The sequence below is a fragment of the Macrotis lagotis genome, chromosome 3 (genome assembly GCF_037893015.1).
Source record: "Macrotis lagotis isolate mMagLag1 chromosome 3, bilby.v1.9.chrom.fasta, whole genome shotgun sequence".
Taxonomy (NCBI): Eukaryota; Metazoa; Chordata; class Mammalia; order Peramelemorphia; family Peramelidae; genus Macrotis; species Macrotis lagotis.
This window is the reverse complement of record NC_133660.1, coordinates 70,837,269-70,859,292: the sequence shown is the minus strand read 5'-3', so window position 1 is coordinate 70,859,292 and position 22,024 is coordinate 70,837,269. Positions and strand designations below refer to the sequence as shown.

General features: G+C 35.4%; 1 protein-coding gene across 4 annotated transcripts in view; it reads left to right on the top strand.

Moving 5' to 3' along the window:
* Positions 1–16,048, top strand: part of STOX2 (storkhead box 2) — a 364,781-nt gene extending 348,733 nt beyond the window's left edge. For 3 of the 4 annotated variants that reach the window (XM_074228904.1, XM_074228905.1, XM_074228902.1), the window contains one exon: positions 9,285–16,048. In XM_074228904.1, the coding sequence (XP_074085005.1) occupies positions 9,285–9,477 (193 nt within the window). In that variant the 3' untranslated portion in view covers positions 9,478–16,048. The remainder of the gene's footprint in view (positions 1–9,284) is intronic. The other variant, XR_012476932.1, reaches the window with a different exon arrangement.
* Positions 16,049–22,024: the final 5,976 nt, after the last annotated feature.

Genomic DNA, 22,024 nt, shown 5'->3' with positions numbered 1-22,024 from the left:
AATTTCTGGGCATGCTGTATGAAACACAAGCATAGCCAAGGTATTGAACATATTGCAAACACACCTAGTTCAGTGAAGTGTGAATGTTTGTCAGCATTGTGAGCAAAACCATATGAACAAGTTTCTTTTGACCTAGAGACCTTTGGAGTGATTAAGGTTGTATTTGACATAAAAATATAGAAACAGGAACTTTAATTGGAACAGTGTTCTTATGGCTCATGTTTCCATGTGGTCATGGTTTCTTTTCAGTATTTCTTGCTCAGAGGAATCTTTTTCAATATCACAAATATTATTAATACATCAAGTGGTTTTACCCATCAGAATAGATGATGAATTTGTTGACACCCCAATCCACTTTCATCAAAAACAATGATAATATAGAATTAGGAAAATATAAATTATATATATATATATAACCCGTTGGTCAGTCCCTAATCCTTTTTAAAACTTGGAATCCTGATTGCAGTAGATCTTGAAGGCTGGCTACCCTTTGTCACTCTTTGCCTAAACTACAGGGCTATGAATGACAAGCAACAAGATAAGCATGGTATGGTGCATTTATGAATACTGAATTTGAAATCAGTCAATTAATGGGGAAAAGGAAACCGAGCCTGAAGGTGGGAAGAGCTGAGTTCAAATATGGCTTCAGATCCTTCAGGACCAAGTCATTTAACTTCTCTTTGCCTCAGTTTCCTCTACTGTAAAATGAAAACAATAGCTTAACCTCACAGGGTTGTTCTGAGGAGCAAATGAAATAATATCTATAAAGCACTATATAACTGCTTATTCCTTCACACACACACACACACACACACACACACACTCACTCTCTTTCTCTCTCTCTCCCTTTTATGTATTAGGCACTGTTTTGAGTTCTGAGAATACAAAGAAAGGCAAAAGATAGGCCCTGACCTGAAGTAGCTTCTAATTTAATGGAAGAAAACAAAATGAAACAAAAGGGAAAAAGGAAGGGTAAGAAGGTACCAAATGTAGGCTCTTGGAAAATAAAGGGAAGACTGATCTGGATCCTCTCCTTAAATGGCAATTATGGAAGTCAGGTCTCTGTTCTCATCAGAAGCTGGAAGAACCCTCAGGGGCAGATAGCTAGAAATTCCAGGGTTGATGTGATCTCAAAAGTTCCTGTGGGAGGCATGATCCATCATTCTCCAGAAGGTTAAGGAGTAAAGCCTGGCGGAAAATCATAGCTACTATTCTAGGTCTCAGAAGGACTATCTTTGATATGAGACCACACTGATTATCCAACTCCTGAATGTGGGTTTATGATAGAGAAGTCCAGAGCCAAGCCTGGTGAAAAATCAAGGGTCAGTTCTCATCCCTTCCTACGTATCAAGGATGGATAAGTCCATTAACCTCTTTACTTATTCCAAATAAATAGTCTATTTTTGGGATAACTTCGAGATCTTTAATACAGTTACATCCTAATTAGTATGAATAATGAATCCCATGAAGAGGTCACACCATTCAAATTGCTACCGTATGTTTTCACTAGGCTGGAACCAATTACCCATATCTTACATAACTAACTTCAAATAGTGCAAATTTAGATAAATGCAACTATTTTATGGAATTCATTATTTTAACAATTGGGTAAAATTGCTTTAAAAACTGTAATATCAAATAGGACAATTACTTTTGATGAAAAAATAAGGAATCTGAAATATGATTTATAAAAGGCATCATATTCTTCCCTACTACCCCACCCCTTGGCCCAAAAGGAAAAAATGACTTCATTAAAGGAAAACCCCAGTAACCCCCTGAGTGGTTTGCTACTTTAAAGGGAAGAGAAACTCTATAAAATGATATGCTCTTGTTAATGTTGTGTAAGACAAAATTAAGTAGGTCCTCAAGGAGGTTATGACAGTGAAATCCTTTGAGGATCACATGTGCAAAAACCTATTTTCTCAAAAATTACTTTTTAGGCTTATTTGCAGAGTCCTGATTTTTCACTTGCAAGAAGTCTGGTGGTATATTATAATGGATCATAATGAATGCCTTTAAAGTCTCTGTTTTGATGAAATAATTTGGTGATGATAGGACTGGCATTTTTCTTTATAACATTCACAGCTGTTCCATTAATGGTCTAAATCTATGGTAGTATCTACCATGTTCTTGCCTTTTTTCTCAAGTCCAATGTTTGTCTTTCTTCAGGAATGACTATCCCCTGATGTGGTAAGAATAGAAAAAACAGACACCTCAGAAGTGGTTGTGATACTTTTCTCAGGACCCAGGAAAGCTAATTAGGAGATGGACACACTCCAAAACCTTGGGAACACAGTGCTGTTGTTGTCATAGTTTCTCTTGCTATGCATTTATCTTCAGAAGTGATACTGAGCCCAGTACAGTGGGTGGCAGCCTGCCAGCATTGAGCTACAGTAGAATTGGCATATGATATTTTGGCTGTCTCATAGCTCTGATTTTCAGGTTTCATAGAACATAGTGAAGTCTGAGCCAAAAGCAAAGGTCCATTCTCACTCCAAATTCAGATTCTTTACCTACCAGGTATTACTTGTTCCTGATGTTACTCTTGGAGGATCTCAAATGTCTTCAGGATGGTTGTGATGGCCAGGGATGGTGGGGAGCTTCTTTCACTGACACAGTGTCTCCCTCAAGGTTTTGACCTTCATGAATTTGCTGGAGCCAAAAACATTTATCACCCTGTGGTGATAAGCTGGGACTCCACTTAGATACAGTCTGTCATTGGGCTGGAATTTAGAGCCTTTCAAGGTGGGAGGACTGAGTCAGCAGACATTCTTCAAGTGCAGACTCTCAACTAAGACCAAAACAAAATAGTCCCTGCCCTTGAGTCTGTGTTCTAATGGGAGAAAGAACATAGCCTATTAATAAATATAAAACTATATAAAGAGTTAATGAAAGGTATTTGAGAGGTCTTTAACAAATAGAATGGAAATAAAATGAAACAGTTTTTATAAAGTGCTGTCTAAAATATTTTATTTACAGATAATATTTATATGTGATTTCATTTTATCCTCACAACAACCCTGGGAGGTAGATTTTGATGTGGACAACCTCCTCCTCCCCATTTTACAGTCGAGGAAATTAAGGCAGACAAAGGTGACATGATTTGCCCAGGGTCACAGAGCTATTAATTATCTGAGACAAGATTTGGAGACAAGGAAACAAAAGGAAATTGGTTAAAGGGTGGATGCTAGAAGAAGGGCTGGCCTTGAGAAGGAGGAGGGCATCCCCTTCATCAGGGATAGGATTAAATAGAATCTGACTTCCATTATCACAATCTTTGAAAATCCAGGGTCACATCCACCCTAGGGATAGGGCATTGACTTAAGATTTCAGTGGAAAAATATTACCAAAGATAACATGAGGATTTCAAAGGTGACAAATGTAGGTAGTTTGAACAATATTTTTTAAAATTACTGATTCATATGATCATTTTGACCTGTGAAGAGACTTTTCATTTATATTATATCCCAAGTAGGCTTATTTTTTAAGAAGGGTAGATACTTTTTTATTTTAATTTATTTTTTATTAAAGATATTATTTGAGTTTTACATTTTTCCCCCAATCTTGCTTCCCTCCTCCCTCCCCCCCACAGAATGCACTCTGTCAGTCTTTACTTTGTTTCCATGTTGTACCTTGACCCAAATTGGGTGTGATGAAAGAGAAATCATATCCTTAAAGAGAATTCTAAGAGGTAACAAGATCAGATAATAAGCTATCTGTTTTTTTTTCTAAATTAAAGGGAATAGTCCTTGTACTTTGTTCAAACTCCACAGCTCCTTATCTGGATACAGATGGTACTCTCCTTTGCAGACAGCCCAAAATTGTTCCCGATTGTTGCCCTGATGGAATAAGCAAGTCCTTCAAGGTTGATCATCGCCCCCATGTTGCTGTTAGGGTGTACAGTGTTTTTCTGGTTCTGCTCATCTCACTCAGCATCAGTTCATGCAAATCCCTCCAGGTTTCCCTGAAATCCCGTCCCTCCTGGTTTCTAATAGAACAATAGTGTTCCATGACATACATATACCACAGTTTGCTAAGCCATTCCCCAATTGAAGGACAATTACTGGATTTCCAATTCTTTGCCACCACAAACAGGGCTGCTATAAATATTTTTGTACAAGTAATGTTTTTAGAAGGGTAGATACTTTTATTGACTTCAGCACTAAAAACGAAACTAATTGAGGTTATGAGAGAAAAGACAACTCAGTGAAAGTGATCGAATTGTCTATTTTTCTTTTCATTGAAGATCTGTATGAAACTATGGCACTAGTTCTGTTTTATGGATATTACTCTGATTGTCATTCCTGAAGCCTTAATCCTAAATGAATTGATATGTAGTTCTCCCCAAATTTACTGTGTTACTAAAGTTCACATGCGACATTCTGCTCCTCCCACCCCTTCCTGTCTCACCCTGTGTCTCTGAATATCTCTCTTCCTTAAAAGAGCTACTTGGGTTCTGCCATTCCTTTCTAAAATGACCTTGTCTATTTTATGCTTGCCCATTGTTTCTCCTGAAAGAATAAGTAAGTAGAGACTCTTAGTTGGGTAAGCACCTTGAGAGCAAGGAATGTTTTGATTTTGTTTTTTTCTCTCCACTTTTTACCATAGTGTTTAACATATAGGAGGGGCTAAATAAATTCTAGGTATCTGGAGCTGAGTGGATAGAAGGATGCTCTGGGAATCAGAAAGACTCAAATTCAGACCCTTCTCAGTTTATTTAACTGTAAAATGGAAATGACAATAGTTTAACCTATCTCAGCAGGTTCTTGGGGGAGGGCCAAAGGAGATAATTACACATTTAAGCACTTTGCAAAGCTTGGAGTCCTAGATCAATGTGAGCATTTATCATGGATTCATTGATCACTACTTGGAATGCATTTCCCTAGAAAAATGAAATCATACTAATGTTGGTAGTTAGTACTGTTTATTTAACCTACAACATGCCTTGAATATAGATCTTTCTGTAAATAGTACCCAGTCACCTTGGGAATTAATTTTTTGGGGAAACCACTCAAGAGTTCTGATGGGGGATTGCAGGAATATGTCTCCACTATTGTAATACCAATAGTGAAGGATTTCGAGTTACCCAAATATCCCGTTTTAGGAGAATGGGGGTCTGTGCTAATGGATGTGAAGCAGAACTGGAGGCTCTAGAAAGGAGGGGTATAGTTTTGAAGAGAGGGCCAAGGATTGTAGGCCTAAGTTTTTTCTTCCCCTCCTTCTGCTGTTAAAGACAGACCACTGGGCCTAGAATAAATGAGACCCACCTTCAAATCCTGTCTCAAATGCTTACTAGCTGTGTGACTTTGGACAAGTCATTTACCTTATGTTTGCCTTAGTTTCCTCAACTTTAAAATAGGATCATAATACCGCCTATCTTGCAGGGTTATTGTGAGGTTCAAATGACATTATTAAAGAGCTTGACAATAAGTTTTCCTTCCTGAATGGGTTTCATAGAATTGAAAAATCCTTTTTTTCTTAGTTTCTTGTTTTCCTTGTTTGGTTCCTAAAACAGAAGTAGAGATAAGGCTTGATGATGAATAATGAGTATTTCTTTAATGGAAGAATAGGACTTTTCTTCCTTCCTTTTCTTCTTTTCTTTTTCCTGTTACCAAAGTGGACCTTGCCATGGATGTGGTAAAAACATCAGGGATTGGAAAAGACAAAAGCTCATGGCAGCACAACAAAGCTTTACCTCATCCAATTTTCCCTTAATAGCAATAGCAGACGTTTATATACCCATCACTTCATTTTGTTCCTCAAAACTCTTTTTAAGATAGGACTTTTTTTTTTTAATCAAGCCTTGCTTATGAATAAGGAAATTGAAGTTAAACTACACAAAGAGGGAAAGTCAGGATTGAACTTAAACTTAGGTGTTCTGCTATTAAGGCCAGTGAGTTTCTACTCTAGCATGTTGCTTCTTTCCCTCTTCCCCTGCCCTCCACCCCATCCTGCTATCTGCTTTCTCTTGACTAATTGCCAACCCTGCAGAAGTCTGGGAAGTAGATTCCGCTTTGGAGGAGGAGTCTCTTGTAGCCAGTTTTTAACTGAGCCATGCATACTGAAGGTAGCTATTAAGTGAATGTATCTGATACCTTTTTACCTGTTTAGGATGATTATTTAGATTTTGTTAAATTTATCAGTCTCTATAAAAACATCATTTTCCCTCTAGGGCAGAGTTTCTGGACTCAGAGTCCATGAACTTGATTTTGTTTTTGAAAATATTAGTTTGATAATTGTATTTAATTAAAATTGATTTCCTTAGTAATAATAATGATAATAATAAAAAATAGTAATAGTATTTATATCATGTTTAACCACCTTAAGGAGGTAGACACTAATAGAAACTCCTTTTTACAAATGAGGAAACAGGCAAAGATTAAGTGACTTGCCCCAGAGTCATACAGATAAACTTATCTGAGTCTGAATTTAAACTCAGGACTTCTTGACTACAGATACCATGCTCCACTGTGGAATCTAGTTGCCTTTAATCTTATAAATTTTATTTTATGCATTTGAATACATTATTCTGAGAAGGGATCCATGCACATTTCATTGGACTGTTAGAAGAGTCCTTGATACAAAAATAATTAAGAAAATTTGAGTCCTATTTGCCCTATAGAAAACTTAATTAGTAATTGTATTTTTAATAGTCCAAGAGCATTTTGTATAGCTAGTTCTAATTATTAAGCCTTTTGACTACATCACTTCCTTCCCTAGGTCTCAGTTTCTTTATATATAGGGATGTAGTTGGATGAGATGATTTCCTTTAAGACCACATCTGATTTCAGCAGTTCAAAAGTACTGTTGAGGAGGGAAAGAGAAGAAAGAACTTGTAAATGATAGTGGAAAAGAAACTAGGTATCTTAAATTTAACATTTATTGAATGCCTGTGCTGTGCAGAGAAACCTTGTTCTCCTATATACTGTATAACAATACAAGAAAACAGCATTTCATTTGATGTCTCCATTTCATGAAACCTTCTTTAGAGAAGGGCCTCCCCTTTCTCTGACCTTACCAAGATTGTACTGGAGTCAACTTGTATCCGTTCATGAGAGCCAATTGTTGAATTTTCAGTGTTCAGAAACTGGCAAAAACTACAGATCAGAGTTTGATGTATTGTTTTGTTGCATGCCTAAACTTAAATGGAGAAAATGTTAATATTACAAATGAAACTTAGAAGTATGTCTTGTGAACATTTTTTATTTTTTGAGAGCTGATTTTTAAACACACCAGGATACCCCTATCCTTATCCTTCCATGGTGATTGTTGTGGCTAAAAGAGGTTGGAGAGACACTTAGTCCATAGGCTTCGAATATGTTACTATTCTCTCCATTGAGAAAAGTGGAATCTTGTTCACATTTAGCATCAAGTACTTAGACCTGGTGTTCACAAACCCCAAAGGAATTCTTTGATAGATTTTAGGGGATTCCTAAACTTGGATGGCAAGCAACTATTTTGAGTAACTTGCAACTGAAATTTAGCATTTTCTTTTTAATATTTCAAAACTGTTATTCTGAGAAGGGATCCATATGTGAATCTTTCATGTAATGCAATTCTGGCAGCCCAGTTATTCAGACTTAACCATATGATCTTAAGCCCTAGCTTCAGGTAATTAGCAGCAAAAATATAAAGAGTTTGACCATTCTTGTAATTAACTTTTGGAGAGACCTGTGTTTGGGCCAAGTGTTGTTTTCCACAGACTGTGTACAAGCTTCTTTAATTTGGTGTTACCCCTTTCTCTCTCATAGAAAGATTCCAGAGACATTGGATTGTAAGGAAACAATGTGATAAGGAATCTTACCAAGGAAGTTTCAGACAACTGAGGATCCTTAGATAGATAGATGTCAGCCAAAGTTACATAAAACTCTTGTGTGGTCAGGAGCCATGGGGAAGCGGGAGCATTGTCAGCATGGGGTCTGAGCAGCTTATAGATGGAAGTGACATTTTTAACCAGTATCACATTTATTAGGTAAGTTTTATGAGCTATTTCATATTGGGGATGAAGGTAGAACCTGAAACGTGTACCATATATGATGGATCCATCCAGTGGGTCCAAATAATATATTAGTTTTTCCTTTGATTTTCATTTTAGAAATAGTAAACTCATTTATATGATGGGGTGAAGACCCTCTCTCACCATGCTGAAAAACTTAGTTTTTCATGGCTTGGAACACTGAACCCCTTTAACAATGCTGCCCTCACATTAAATTAAGTACGTTTTGTTTTTTTGGTAGATTCCCAACAAATTTTCACTAATTGTTTTAGCTTTCTTAAAGTTACAAAATTATTTTCAAGCCATTTAAACTTGAGAAATAAACCAGGAAACTGAATAAAGCTGTTAAAGCATTTTTAGCACATAGAATCCTCCAAGGAAAAAGAAAGGAAAGAATAAATATATGTCCCACAACTGAATGGAAAAAGCAAATGTTATTTATTTGTCTTAATATTATTTGAACTATTTTCAAGTAATGTTCTCCCTTAGAGCCTTGACATGAGTTTGGGGACTTTGCCATTTAGCCAGGTCCTACCAAATGGAATGGCTTGGAGCTCATACCAAGCAGTTGGGTCTCCATGACTACTTCCAAGGCAGATTACAGTTCTTTGGGCTGCCAAGCAGGGAGCTGCATACTGGCCACAACAGTAAAGAATATTTCTTAAGTTTCTGATCTGTGTCCATGGTGGGAATAGGTATATAATTCATATCATGGATTTTTTTTTAAGTATCTGAATTTATAAGTTCTAATTTGGGCTTAAATTTGACCAAAGATCAAGCTAAAAATATATTCTCTGGAGTACATTGAGAATCCTAATTTTACTGTCATTGAACAGTAATGGGGGGCAATCATCATCAATTCAGTATGACAGAGTGCAACAAATCCAGCAATAAACCCATTGACCCAATTTGATGCTATTTACTTCTTAATGTGCCAGCTTGAAATGAAGGCATTATGCATGTATATTTATGTGTGTGTGTTTAAAAAATCTGATGTCTGTCTAGCATGTGACATCTTGAAGTCGTTTCCTTGGGTTAAAAAATCCAACTGTGTGTTCAGCCATATGAAATACTTTAGCCCATTTAACGCGCTAGTGTTATAACATGTTGACTCGTGAAAACTTCTGGAATCCATTTTGAAGAAGCATATGTGAGTAATCAAGTTGGGGTAGTTTATTGATCTGACATTACGAACCAACAGAGGAAGTCCATTAAATACATCATTCTCTCTTCCTCTGGCACTCGATATGTAATTATTTATGTGAAAACTTTTTTTTTATTCCTCCAGTACCCGTGAGAGCCTAGCTTCCAACACTTCCAGCATTGTTGAAAGTAACCGTCGTCAAAACCCAACCCTGAGCCCCGCGCACATAGGCGGTGCTCCAACATTCAGCTACCGCACAAGTACAGACCCCTCAGCAAATGAAGCCGAGAAGTTGCCGAAACCCAATTGCTTGCAAGCTTCTGTTACTAGTGTGTGATAGTCATTCTGCCTCCTCCAATCTTCTGTCTCATCCTGTATGGCGAAGTTTACTACATTGGGACTGATGTTTACATCTTTGGGAAGACAAGCATCTCCACCACAGTTTTGGTGTTTACTTAAACTGTGCTGCTAAGTAGGCTAGGACAAAAAAACAAACAAACAAAAAACAAAAAACAAAAAAAATCTTAATTTCCAAGTATTGTTTTTCACGTTTATGGCTCTGTAGCAACAGACTAGCCCAGTAGGGGTAATGTGTATACTTTTGCTTAATTGATCATAACTGAGCACATAGGTGAGAGTCTAGCCACTGTAGGTGTTAGCTGCATTTTTTGGTGTCATACGGTTGCTAATTTCATTTACAAATGCCACAGGTGTGTGATAATGCTCCTAGTCCATGGTTGAACGGTGCCACAGAACTGATCCTTGATACTTATTTCCCCCAAGCTAAGCCACCACAGAAAGCATAAAATAGAAGGCACAGGTCACCTTGAGGAAACACAATGCCAAACACTACTAGAAAGGACCTCAGCCCTTCTCTGTCTGTGAATTATTTATACACCCATCATTTTCACTGTGAGTTCTCATGACACACTTTTTGCAGGAACCCTTGGAAGTGAGTCAGAAGGGATTGTGTTCAAATTAATGGGTGTGTTTTCTTTTGTTTTTCTTTTTGTGAATATCAGATGCTTGTCTGATTCTTAACCTTCCATAACTACAAACAGGAATATAGGTCTTTGAATTTGAAGTGGACAAAGAAAGGGGGAAATTACCAGCTTGGCTTAGCAACAACACTAAGTGATGGAAGAGGTAATGTGGATTTTTTTTCTAAGTATTAAATCATGTATCTTAGGGAGGTCATTTTATTCTTGTGATACCTATGATGTTCCTAGTTTAATATAATAGAGGAAATAACTAATTTGTTTAAATGAAAAGCAATTTCTTTGTGATACAAATGAAGAGTATGGCCTGAGGAGTTTATTTCTTTCTAATGGAAGGACATAATTCTATTTTATGTAGTTTTAAATAGAATGCCTAAATTAGGCTGTGGAAAATAATTTAGTGGTTATATGGAAGAGCAAATTTAGGGAGAGTTAAAATTCAGGCCTATGATTCCTGGAAAGATGTTTGTGGACATATAAAAATACAATTTGAGTGGAAATAGAATTGTACCCATGTGATTAATGGCAGAAGGCCCTCATTCTACATGTGTGGCATTTCCATAATTTGTACTCCCCTAAAATTTCCCAGAATAATTATGCATATATGAACTATGCCAGAGTAATGTTTACAGATACATTGTACCAACTTTCAGGAGTCACTCTTAGGTAGGCTTATAGATATCATTGACCCATATTGTTCCCACATATGGTTTGTAATATTTTGTTTTGGTTTCTAGTTTAAGGCATTTTAAGATGCCTTTTCCGCAGCATAGGGATTACTACAAAGATACCAAATTTTCAATCTCAAAATAGATATTTGCAAGTTCCTAGGTTTTTATTGGGACAGCAAATGACATATGTAGATAATAAAAATGATTTTTTAAGAAAGACAATATGAGATGCAAGACAGTGATATATAACTCTATGAAGATTCTCTTTGTGATGGTTTTTGTTTTGTCAGCCAGGTATTATAAATGAATTACACATTTGACTGTAAATGAAAATTGCAGTTTCATCTCAGATTTTGTTAGCAGGTATTATAAAATACTTTTGTTTTAATATCATAATTTGAGTCAACAAAAATCTGTGCAGTTTTACATTTTATGGCTGTATGCCTTCTTCCCCACTTCAACCCCTCCAAATTGCTTTAGAACTTGAAACACTTGGGGACTTTCTAATTCCTTTGCAGATATTTGAAAGGCACATGGGTCAAATTTCTTATTTTTTTAGTATTGAGAATTCCTTTTATTTTGTAATTGGACATCCCCTGGCATTTCTGAGTAGACTCGTAAACCAGTGGGCCTTCACCCCCATGCCTTATTTCCTCTATGGCATGCCATGTCTGCTCAGAGTTGCATTGTTTGCCTCATTGTTTAAGTATGTGCAGAAGGAATGATAATGTACCTAATAGACTCCAGAGTCCATTTCTTTGGGGAGTTTGTATACCATACGGTCACTAAATTTTCCACATAATTCATTTTTTACAAAAAACACACTTTGAAGTTTATATCATGCTGTGGTGATTCATAAGGAATAGAAATGTTAGAATGCTATGTTAACCTCTAGTTGGTCATCTGAAAATAGCCATTGTAAAAATCAGATTATATATGAACAAAAAAAAATCACTTATTTAAGAGCTTTTTAAAATAAAAAGTTGTCAAGCAGTAGACAAAAAATGAACAATCTAATGAAACCTATACCCCATCTGCCAGATAAGCGGTATATATGATTTCAAAAAACTCATAGATCAGCAGTCATTAATATATAAAATATAGACTTTTTTAAAAAAATGGAATGTAAACAGGAGTTTCAAATAGAAACATTCTCATCTGTATTTAATTTTTACTCTTGGAAAAAAAATGTATTTACAATGGAATCTTAAGGCTGTTCTGTCTTGGGGTTCTTGGTGACCAAACTTTTGGGCCTCTCTCCAAGAGTTTCCAGTACCATCATGCTCCTTCCATAAGATTAGAGCTTTCTGTTATGGTTTCTTATCTGGTCTTCTCTTTTTTGTATATCGACTGAAAGGTTTACAGAACTGAGTTAGGTTGAATCTCTTTGTGTGTGTTCAACTTTTAAAAGGTCAACACATCTGTCAGTATTTTGCACATTTAATATGTATTATTATAATACAACATATTACTTTATGGTAATTTTAATTTTCACATATAACTACCTCCATGAATTCAATGAAATGGCAGCAGTGTGTTCAAGGATATTATAAAAAGCAAGGTTAAAACTTCTGAAGCATCGAGTCACAATATTCTCTCTATGTGTTGACACTGTATTTAAAGTCTCCATTGTCCCTCTCATTTGATTTCCATTCCTTTTCTTTACTGTGTTTGTCTTTTCAGATTCAATCTTTGTATTTCTCCTCAAGAAAGCTCACTTGAGTGGTTTTTTGTTATTTTTTTGTTATTGTTCATATCAAGAGAACATTTAAAATTTTTGTCTCTTTTCCACATTCTTGCTAAATTTTTGTTTCCTGGTAGATAGTTGGTAAGAGTGGTTTAGTGGGCTATTTGCACCTATTAGAATTTTAGGTTTTAAAGGCAAAGAATACACACCAGATTGTTGAACTGCCAACTTTGAAGCACTTTGGGTCCTAATCTGCCTTCACTTGCATGTTAACATATCAAGTCAAATTTTCACTTTACTTGAGAGAGCTGTGTTGTACATTCTAGTCTCACTCTGTGTTCATTCCCTCTGTTTCTATTTCTCTTCCCCTTCCCCATTTCAACTCTCTGTTTTTCAGTTGTTTCCTTTCTGTACTAGATGACATATACATAATACACCATTTTCTATATTGTGCGCATCTCAGGGTACCTTAATGAGCAGATTAAGAAGGGGGTGCCATCCTATCAAAACATGAACAAAAGAGTCAAAAGGGATGTAACTGGGGTAATGGGGAAAGAATAAATCATCCCTTTTATTGTACCATGAAACTTTGAGATTTGGGTTTCCCCCCTAAAATCCAATCAAAACCTAAGCTATACATTAGCTGTTCCAAATCCCTCTTTTATCATAACCAGCATTTAAACATTTTTTTTCCACAGATAGTACCAAGGGAGGGACCCTACAAAAGGAAGCACGAACACCATTCCCTTTGGCGCAGCAAATGTAAAAAAAAAAAAAAGATCTACTTGGGGGTAAACCACTTCTAATCACAAAGTGTACTTGAAAATAAAGTTTTTAACTTAAATTATAGAAATATTGTTCATAATCATAACACTTTTCCTGAATTGTCTCACAAAGGCAGCATTTGGAGCCTACTAAAAATGATAAGAACTTTGCACACACTTCCACTTTGGATCTCAAAGTGCTTCCAGAGCATTCAGATTCACTAATGCTAAACAAAAAAATAGTGGGTGCTCTTTATTATATCACCTATTTGGGAAAAGAGTGATCAGGCAGAGATTTGAGATCACCCTCAGAGGGCAGCTAATGATTAGGCCATCATGACAAAGTACTAAATGCAACACTTCTTTTCTCCCTATAAGGGAATAAAAAAATGTTAATTTATTATCTAGTGTCAATAAAGAGAAATAACAATTTTACACCATTCATTTTTACCTAGAAATTTCAGGGCTTTCTTTGAATTTGATATTCCCTCAGCTTGTAGAATGTGAGGCAAAACTACACACAAATTAATTTGCACCTCTCTCTCTAAATATCCCATTATAACCCTCATCTATGTTTTTTTATATTAAGCTTCTGCATCTTCTATGCCACTTTGACATTATTCAGGAACATGACTGCTCTTGGCAGTAGAAGGTGCTTGAATATACATTTTAATTAAAAACTTTATCAAGTACTTTTTACAGGGCTGATGGGTACAAAGGAGAATTTGTACAATCCAGTTTTGCCTACTGTTTTGGAGGATCTGGATTACTGAAGGGAGTTAGTCCCTATTATCCTTGTCCTCTAAAACAGGAGGGATAAAAACAGCCTTAATAGTGACATTCTTCTCTATTCAAATCGGCCAGTCAACAGAGCTGTCCAATGTGCTATCACACTTGAGAGCATCCAGAGCACAGCTTTCCCTTTTTTGACCACCTCCAGTACCATCTTGCCTACTTACAGAAGACAGCCTATACTAATTCTTCTGTCTGGAAGTAGCTCTTTAATGCACACTAGGTTTAGAGGAACCTAAAAGTATATGAACCTATAGTATATACACCTATATGGTTTTAGGAAACTTTATCTGGCTTTAGCTCAGTAAGATCTTGGGCTGAATAGTGATGACTATCAAATGCCTTTGCCAAGTGAACCATGAAATACATTCGACTGGTTGGGGCCTGACAGTGGAATTCCCCATTCTTCTTCTTCTTCTTCTTCTTTTTTTTTTTAAGATTTTTACAAGGCAAATGGGGTTAAGTGGCTTGCCCAAGGCCACATGGCTGGGTAATTATTAAGTGCCTGAGGCCAGATTTGAACTCAGATACTCCTAATTCCAGGGCCAGTGCACCATCCACCTAGCTGCTGGCCCCCCACCATTCTTCTTCCTTAAGAAAGCTTTACAGTGTTAAGAATACACCCTTTATTCTTATTTTTTCTGCCAGATTTTTATTTAGAGATACTCCTTCCACATTATACTTTAAAAACAAATCCATAGTTAAATTCCACCTTTATAGTTGAATGAAGGCCTGGAATCTTCTAGGTTATAGCAGGATCCTGATGGATAGGTGCCATAGATTTTGCAAATAATTTTGGGTCTCTACAATTTCTGTATAAATTGCTATGGATCTTTTGGAATTCTAGAAGGCTGATGTGGATTAGAAAAATTATTTGGATTTGAAAATTGAATTTTCTTCTGATAAATACACGTACACATACCCCATTACCAGGACTTAATATTTTGGCTTCAGATGTGAACATCTGCTACCCTACCAGCTGAAGGCAAGGGATGTTTCCTAACTGATGTCTAGAGGAGTTGAGGAAACCATGAAATTCCAGACTAATTCTGGCCATGCCCTGCCCTCCCCATTCCAAGGGCTGACCTCAGTGCCCCTGTTCCTTTACTGCTCCCACCAAAAAGAGGTACCAAATCTGGGATCTTGTGAAGATCTCACATGATTTTATAATCCATCCTTTGCAGTTAGATGAAAGAATAATTGAAGTGCACACTTGAGAAATATTCCCCTTCTTGTCACCCATGTGTCCTGTCCCCCCTTCCATCTCCACCTAGATCTGATAACACCGTCACATGTTTCCACATTGGAAGGGCAGACTAATGTGCAGTACTGTGCACACTTGCTGGGTTAGGGGATAGAGCCATCCTAAGGTCACCTCCATATAACAATGACAACTATAAAGAAGGTCCTTAGAGTAGTTGGCATAGTTATTATTTTAGAGATGAGACTTCAGTTTAAATACTAACTTTAAGGGATCATAATTCTGCAGGTATCTTTCCCTGAGTGACTGAATGTGACTGTTGCATTAGGTTAAATGAGTTAAGAAATGCAAGTGGGATTTACTGTATGTTAGAAGGGAGTTTTGCAGCCAAGACTGCCTTGAATAAATGTGTTTGCACTGAAAAAAAATTTTTAAAATTTACTTGGTCTCTGGTTGCTGTAAAGGTCATCCAAGATGGATGTTCTGTTTATATTGTATAGTATTTCATATGAAATAATTACAGCTCATGAAATGTCTTCCCTAATGTTACTGATTTATAACAGCACATTTGTAACATGGTTTTTATTGTGTCTGTGTACCATATTGTAAATGATGATTACTTGTCATGCTTAGTATTATAACTTAAAAGATAAAAAAAGGACAGGGATTTTTGTAAGTCTATATTTGAAAGTCCCTCCACATGGTAATATTGTGTTCATGTTGTTTACGTAGTGTCGTGTGAAATATCCATTTTGGATCGTGTTACTTTTTAAGATATTAAATAACATTTGGTTATATGTGTAAGTGGATTTTTCTTTATTTCAGAGAGAACATTTTAGATGATGCCAATTATTTGTCCCCTAAATTGAGACAGCTTTTAACAACACATACACATCTCAGAAAATTTAGTAAAGATGAGAGAAAATTGAACGGATAGGGAGAGAATTCTTATATGAGGAATTTCAGCTTTCTAATGCATATCAAATACTTGGAGAGAGAAAAAAGATAGAGAACTGAATGCTATAAGGTTTTTTCCTAAGTGAATTTTCAAAGAATTTCTGAAAATAAACTTCTTTAAAATATTTGAATATTTGAATCTGAACAATAGTGAACCTTGAGAAGTACCTAGAATTGAATTGTAATTTGAGATATAACTATATCAAAATTTTAAAAATCAGACCACAGTCTTATTTAAATGAATTATAATCCTTTTAAATGAATAAACATACACATATATACTCAATGGATGGGTACAGTGCTTTACCTGGAAGTCAGATTGACAGTGTAAAATGGGGATAATAATCATACCTACTTTACAGAATGATTATGAGGATCACATGAGATAGCACTTTCAAGTTGACTAAGTGCTTTATATTTGCTATCTCAATGCTATCTATTATAGAAACAGACTCAAATGTGCACTTCATATGTGCATTTGCTTATTCCAACATTTCTGTTGTCCCAAACATTTTAGGAGGTGTTGAAAACATAGATTTGGACAGTGGTAAAGGTTCACTTGGCAAAATGTTTTTGGAAGAGGTTATGACAAATGAGCTATAATTTTAGAGGAAAAGAAATGCCATGACAAGCACAAAAGGGGCCATTCTATGTATATTGGACTGCTTAAATAAACTCAAAAAAGAAGAGGGCAGGATGAAAGATAAATCTGTGGACCTTAAGAAAATATTTAGATAATGAAGCAGGTCAAATAATACATGTGCCTAGACAGACATGATGATGAAGCTATTTTCTGAAGAACTTTGGAAATAATAAAGGCTGCCAGGATAGCAGAATGCACTAGCATTCTTGCCAAGCTCTCCCAGCACACTTCCTTACAACAGCTTAAGAAAACCCATCAAATTGAATTGAGGGGAAAAATCCAACAAAGTCTAGAGTTGTTTTTCCAACCTAGAGCAGCTTAGGAAGATTAAAAAAACATTCAGATCTGCAGACACTAGGGTAGGGGCTGATGAAGAGCACCTCATGGTAAAAGTGACAGCATCAGGATCAGACTAACACCCAGGAAAGATAAGAGAACTGAACATCTGGTTAGATAGAAATCCCTGAGAACCCCCAGTTCTAGGACTGTGAGCAGGATCTGGTATCATTTGGAAGCTCTATCACCTGTTACTCAGTTCTGGATCACAATTTCAGGAAAGGAATGGTGGTGACTGTGATGAAGCAGGTGCTCTACCTGGATAAAAAGGACTAAAGCAAAAACCAGGAGAGCATTGATCAGGTTCTATTCTCAGAGCACAGCACTTTGAAAGTAATGAAAACTCTAGGCAGAATATAAATGGCAGAAGCTCAGGCCAGACACTATCCTGCTCTCTCCCCCACCCCATATATACATACATACACCGCAGAAATGAGCAGAGCCTAACTCTTAACAAATTTCAAAGTCAATAAATAGTCTGGAAAATGAGCAAAAAATTAAAAATAGACCCAAAATGTTGTGGTGAAAGTGAACCTCAAGATACAAAGTCAAAGGATGACATCTTGGAAAAAAAAATCTATAAGCAAAGCCTCAAAGGAAGAATGCATATTGGAACAAGCCCAATAAGAATTCCTAGAAGAGCTAAAGAGATTTTTCAAAAATAAAACAAATGATTTTATAAATCAAAAAAGTATAGAAGGAAAATTACGGAAAGAAATGAGAGTAATTCCTTAAGAATCTGAATTGGTCAAATAGGTACAATACCTCATTGAAGAAAATTAGTTCTTAAAAATGAGTAGTGAACAAATGGAAGTTAATGTCATGAGCTATCAGGAAACAAAACAAAGTGAAAAGAAGGAAAAAAAAGAATTTATGAAATATTTATTAGGTAAAACTGACCTGGAAAACATATCATGGAGAGATCATCTAACAAGTTTTAGTCTATATGAAAGCCATGAACCAAAAAAGAGCCTTGATATAATATTTCAAGAAATTATCAAGGAAAATTGCCCAGACATCTTAGAATTAGAGGGCAGAGGATAAATTGAAAAAAATCCACTGGCCACTCACTTAAAGGGATTCCTAAATGAAAATTCCCATGAAGTATTATAACCAAAACCTCAAACTCCCAAGTCAAGGAGAAAGTATTGAAAGCAACCAGAAATAATTCTAATACCATAGAACTACAGAAGGAGTAGAGGGCTTGGGATATGATATTCTAGAAGGCAAAGAAGGATTTCATTGGAATAACCTACTCTGTAAAACTGCATATAAATATACTGGGGGTGGGGTTAAATTGATCTTTAGTCAAAAAGAGGACTTCTAAGTATTCTTGAAGAAAAAAACAGCTGAATAGAGAATTTTGTACTCAGATATGATAGAAGAATTAAAAATATATAAATGAAGAAAGCATAAGAAACTCATCAAACTTTGCATTCTTATGAGGGGAGACGACATAGTCAAACCCTAAGAACATTACCAGCATTAGGTCAATTTAAGGGAGAGAAAAAATGTGGGAAATTATCTCATAAAAGAGGCATACAGAGCTTTTACATTGGAGGAAAAGTAGAATGATCAGTGTGTGAATTTCTCATCTGAACTGATTCAGAGGGAAGTATACACACATACCACCAGTTGATTATAGAATTTCAGTTTACCCAATAGGGAGATAGAAGGGGAAGGGGCTAAGGATAAGCAGGTTAATAAAAGAGGCAGTGTTTATAAGTAAAACAGACTTTTAAGGAGGAGACAGTAAAAAGAGAAGGATAAAAAGATAATACAATGGGTAATATACACTTGATAATTATAACTGTGAATATGAATGGAATGAATTCACCTATAAAATGTATAGCAGAATGGATTAGAAACCAGAATTCAACATATGTTGTTTACAAGAGACACATTTAAAATAGGAAGATATTCACAGTTAAAATAATTGTCTGAAACAGAATCTATTTTGACTCAAGTTTAAAAAAAAGCAAAGAAAAGCAAAAAAAAAAGATGTAATTAAAATCAGGGAAACTACATTTTGCTACAAAGTACCATAGACAATGAATTAATATCAATACTGAGCATATATGTACCAAATGGCATAGCATCCAGATTCTTGAAGGAAAAGTTAAATGAATTATGGAGGGAAATAGTAAAACCATGCTAATTTATAGAATTATTAATTTCAATACGATATAAATTATTTGAAGAATATATAAAGGAGAAATACTACCACATTTCTTCTGTGATGCAAATTTGGTTGTGATACCAAAAACAGGAAGAATAAAAACAAAACTAGACCAATTTCTCTAATGGCTATTGATGCAAAAAAATTAAAATGCTGCCAAGGAGATTAACATATCATATAACAAAGATCATACACTATGCCTAGACTAGATTTATACCAGGAATGCAGGACTGCTTCAATTTTAGGAAAACATAAGCATAATTTATCATATCAATAGCAAAGCAATGAAAATCGCACAGATATCTCAACTACAACATACATTCTTTTTAAAAATCCCAGAGTAGAGAAATAAATGATTCTTTTTTCTTAAAATGATAAGAATATCCACCTGAAATCAAGGATAAACATTATCTGGAATTAGGATAAATTAGGAATCTTCCCAATAAGATCAGCTATGAATCAAGGATGTCCATTATCAATAATAAAAACCAAAAAACTAATATATCAATAGATGCAGAAAAAGTTTTTTTGGAAAATATAACACATTCATAAAGCAAAGGTATAAATGGAATCTTTCTTAAATAATGAATAGTCTATATCTAAAACCAAAAACAAGCATCCTAATAGGGTTAACTAAAAACCTTTCCAATATCAGGAGAGAAGCAAGGATATCTGTTAGCACTATTATTATTCAGTATTGTACTAGAAATATTAGTTATAGTAAAAAGACCAAAAAAAAAAGGAATAAGAATATGCAATGAGGAAATAAAACTCATCTTTTTGCAGAATATGTATTGGTATACTTAGAAAACCCTAGAGAATAAACTAAAAAATGCAAACTAGCTGAAACAACAACTTGAGAAAAGTTGCCAAGTAAAAATGTAAACTCATAAAATCATCAGCATTTTATTACCATCAAGACTTAAGAAGAAACACAAAAGTTCCATTTAAAATAACTGCAGCTAGTATAAAATATTTGTGAGTCTACCTGCCATGACACACATAGGAATTACATGAACACAATATAGAACACCCTACACAAATAAAGACAAATCTAAATAAATGGAGAAATATCAATTCCTCATGGACAGGAAAAGTCAATAATAAAAATCTCAATAGTGCCTAAATTAACTGACTTATTTTGTGACATACCAATTAAACTGCAATGAATTACTCTACAATATTAGAAAAGATAATAGAGGGTGGCTAGCTGGTGCAGTGGATAGACCATAGGTCCTGGAGTCAGGAGTACCTGAGTTCAAATCCACCCTCAGACATTTAATAATTACCTAGTTGTGTGGCCTTGGGCAAGCCACTTAATCCAGTTCGCCTTGCAAAAAAAAACCTAAAAAAAAAAAGATAATAGCTCATCTAGAGGACCAAAAGGACAAGATACGAAGAGAACCAATGAAATAAACATGTGAAGGAACTAACAGTACCAAATCCAAACTTAATTGCAATGATAATCATCAACACCATTTGATACTGGATGAGAAATAGAATGCTTGATCAGTAGAATAGATTAAGTATAGAATAGATTAAGTATGCAACATACAAAAGTAAATGAGCACAATAAGCTAGGTTTGTTAAAACCAAAAACTACTAAGCAAACTGGAAATCAGTCTAACAAAAACGGCATAGACCAATATTTCACACCATATACACATGGTAAGCTAAAAATGATATATATGATTTAAACATAAGTCACACCATAAACAAGTTAGTGAAGCAGGGAAGAAATTACCTGCCAAATCAATGCATAATGGAAGAGTGATGAAGGCAATGGGTTCAGAAAAACTTGGGAAGACTTATATGACCTGATGGAATGCGAAGCAAGCAGAATCAGGAAAACAAAATTATAAAAATAATGAACTGTGAAAGACTTAGCAACTGTTTGATATAGTGATTCATCAGAACTCCAAAGGATATATGATCAAAAGAGCCATTCACTTTCAAATAGAGACCTGATGGACTCAATACAGATTGCATATGCAGAATGCAGAAACATATGCTTCTCCTTTATTATTTTTCTTGCTTCCCCCCTGAAAATGGCTAAAACAGAAGTGTATTTTGCATGTGTTTAATGTTCATATGTCTAATAGGCATCATGTTTCTTGTCTTCTCAATGGAGTGGAGAGAGGGAGAAAATTTAGAATTAAAAGTAAAAATAAAAATTTTAAAAATTAACCTTTGACACAAATATAATTAGAGTTTATATTTGATCTGCAGGTCAGTGGCAAACAATGGAATGATGTAAATATCTTCTACTCTCTTTAAGGTTATTAGGTTTTGGACCATAAAATATCTATTTGTAGTCTTTCTGGATGAAAGTTTTATGTCCCTGGTAGAAATACTTTGTCTAGGTGGTTATTAAATAAACTTTTACAAATCCCATTCCTGTTAGCTATTTCCTGCTAGGTAGTAGGATGTGGCCTGATGTAAACCAGGAAGAATTAGGTTGGCTTCAATAACTGCTTCTGACAAAAATTGGCTAAGTGATCCAAGGTAAGCACCCTAAGCTCTCAATGCCCTTAGGCAGCTCTTGGACTTAAAAATGGCAGAGAAAGTGTAACCTGCATTGTGGAAGAATTTCCTCAACTGTAAGTTCCCCCATTCCAGTGAAATCATTTTTTCTTCATTCAATTAGAAGGGGATC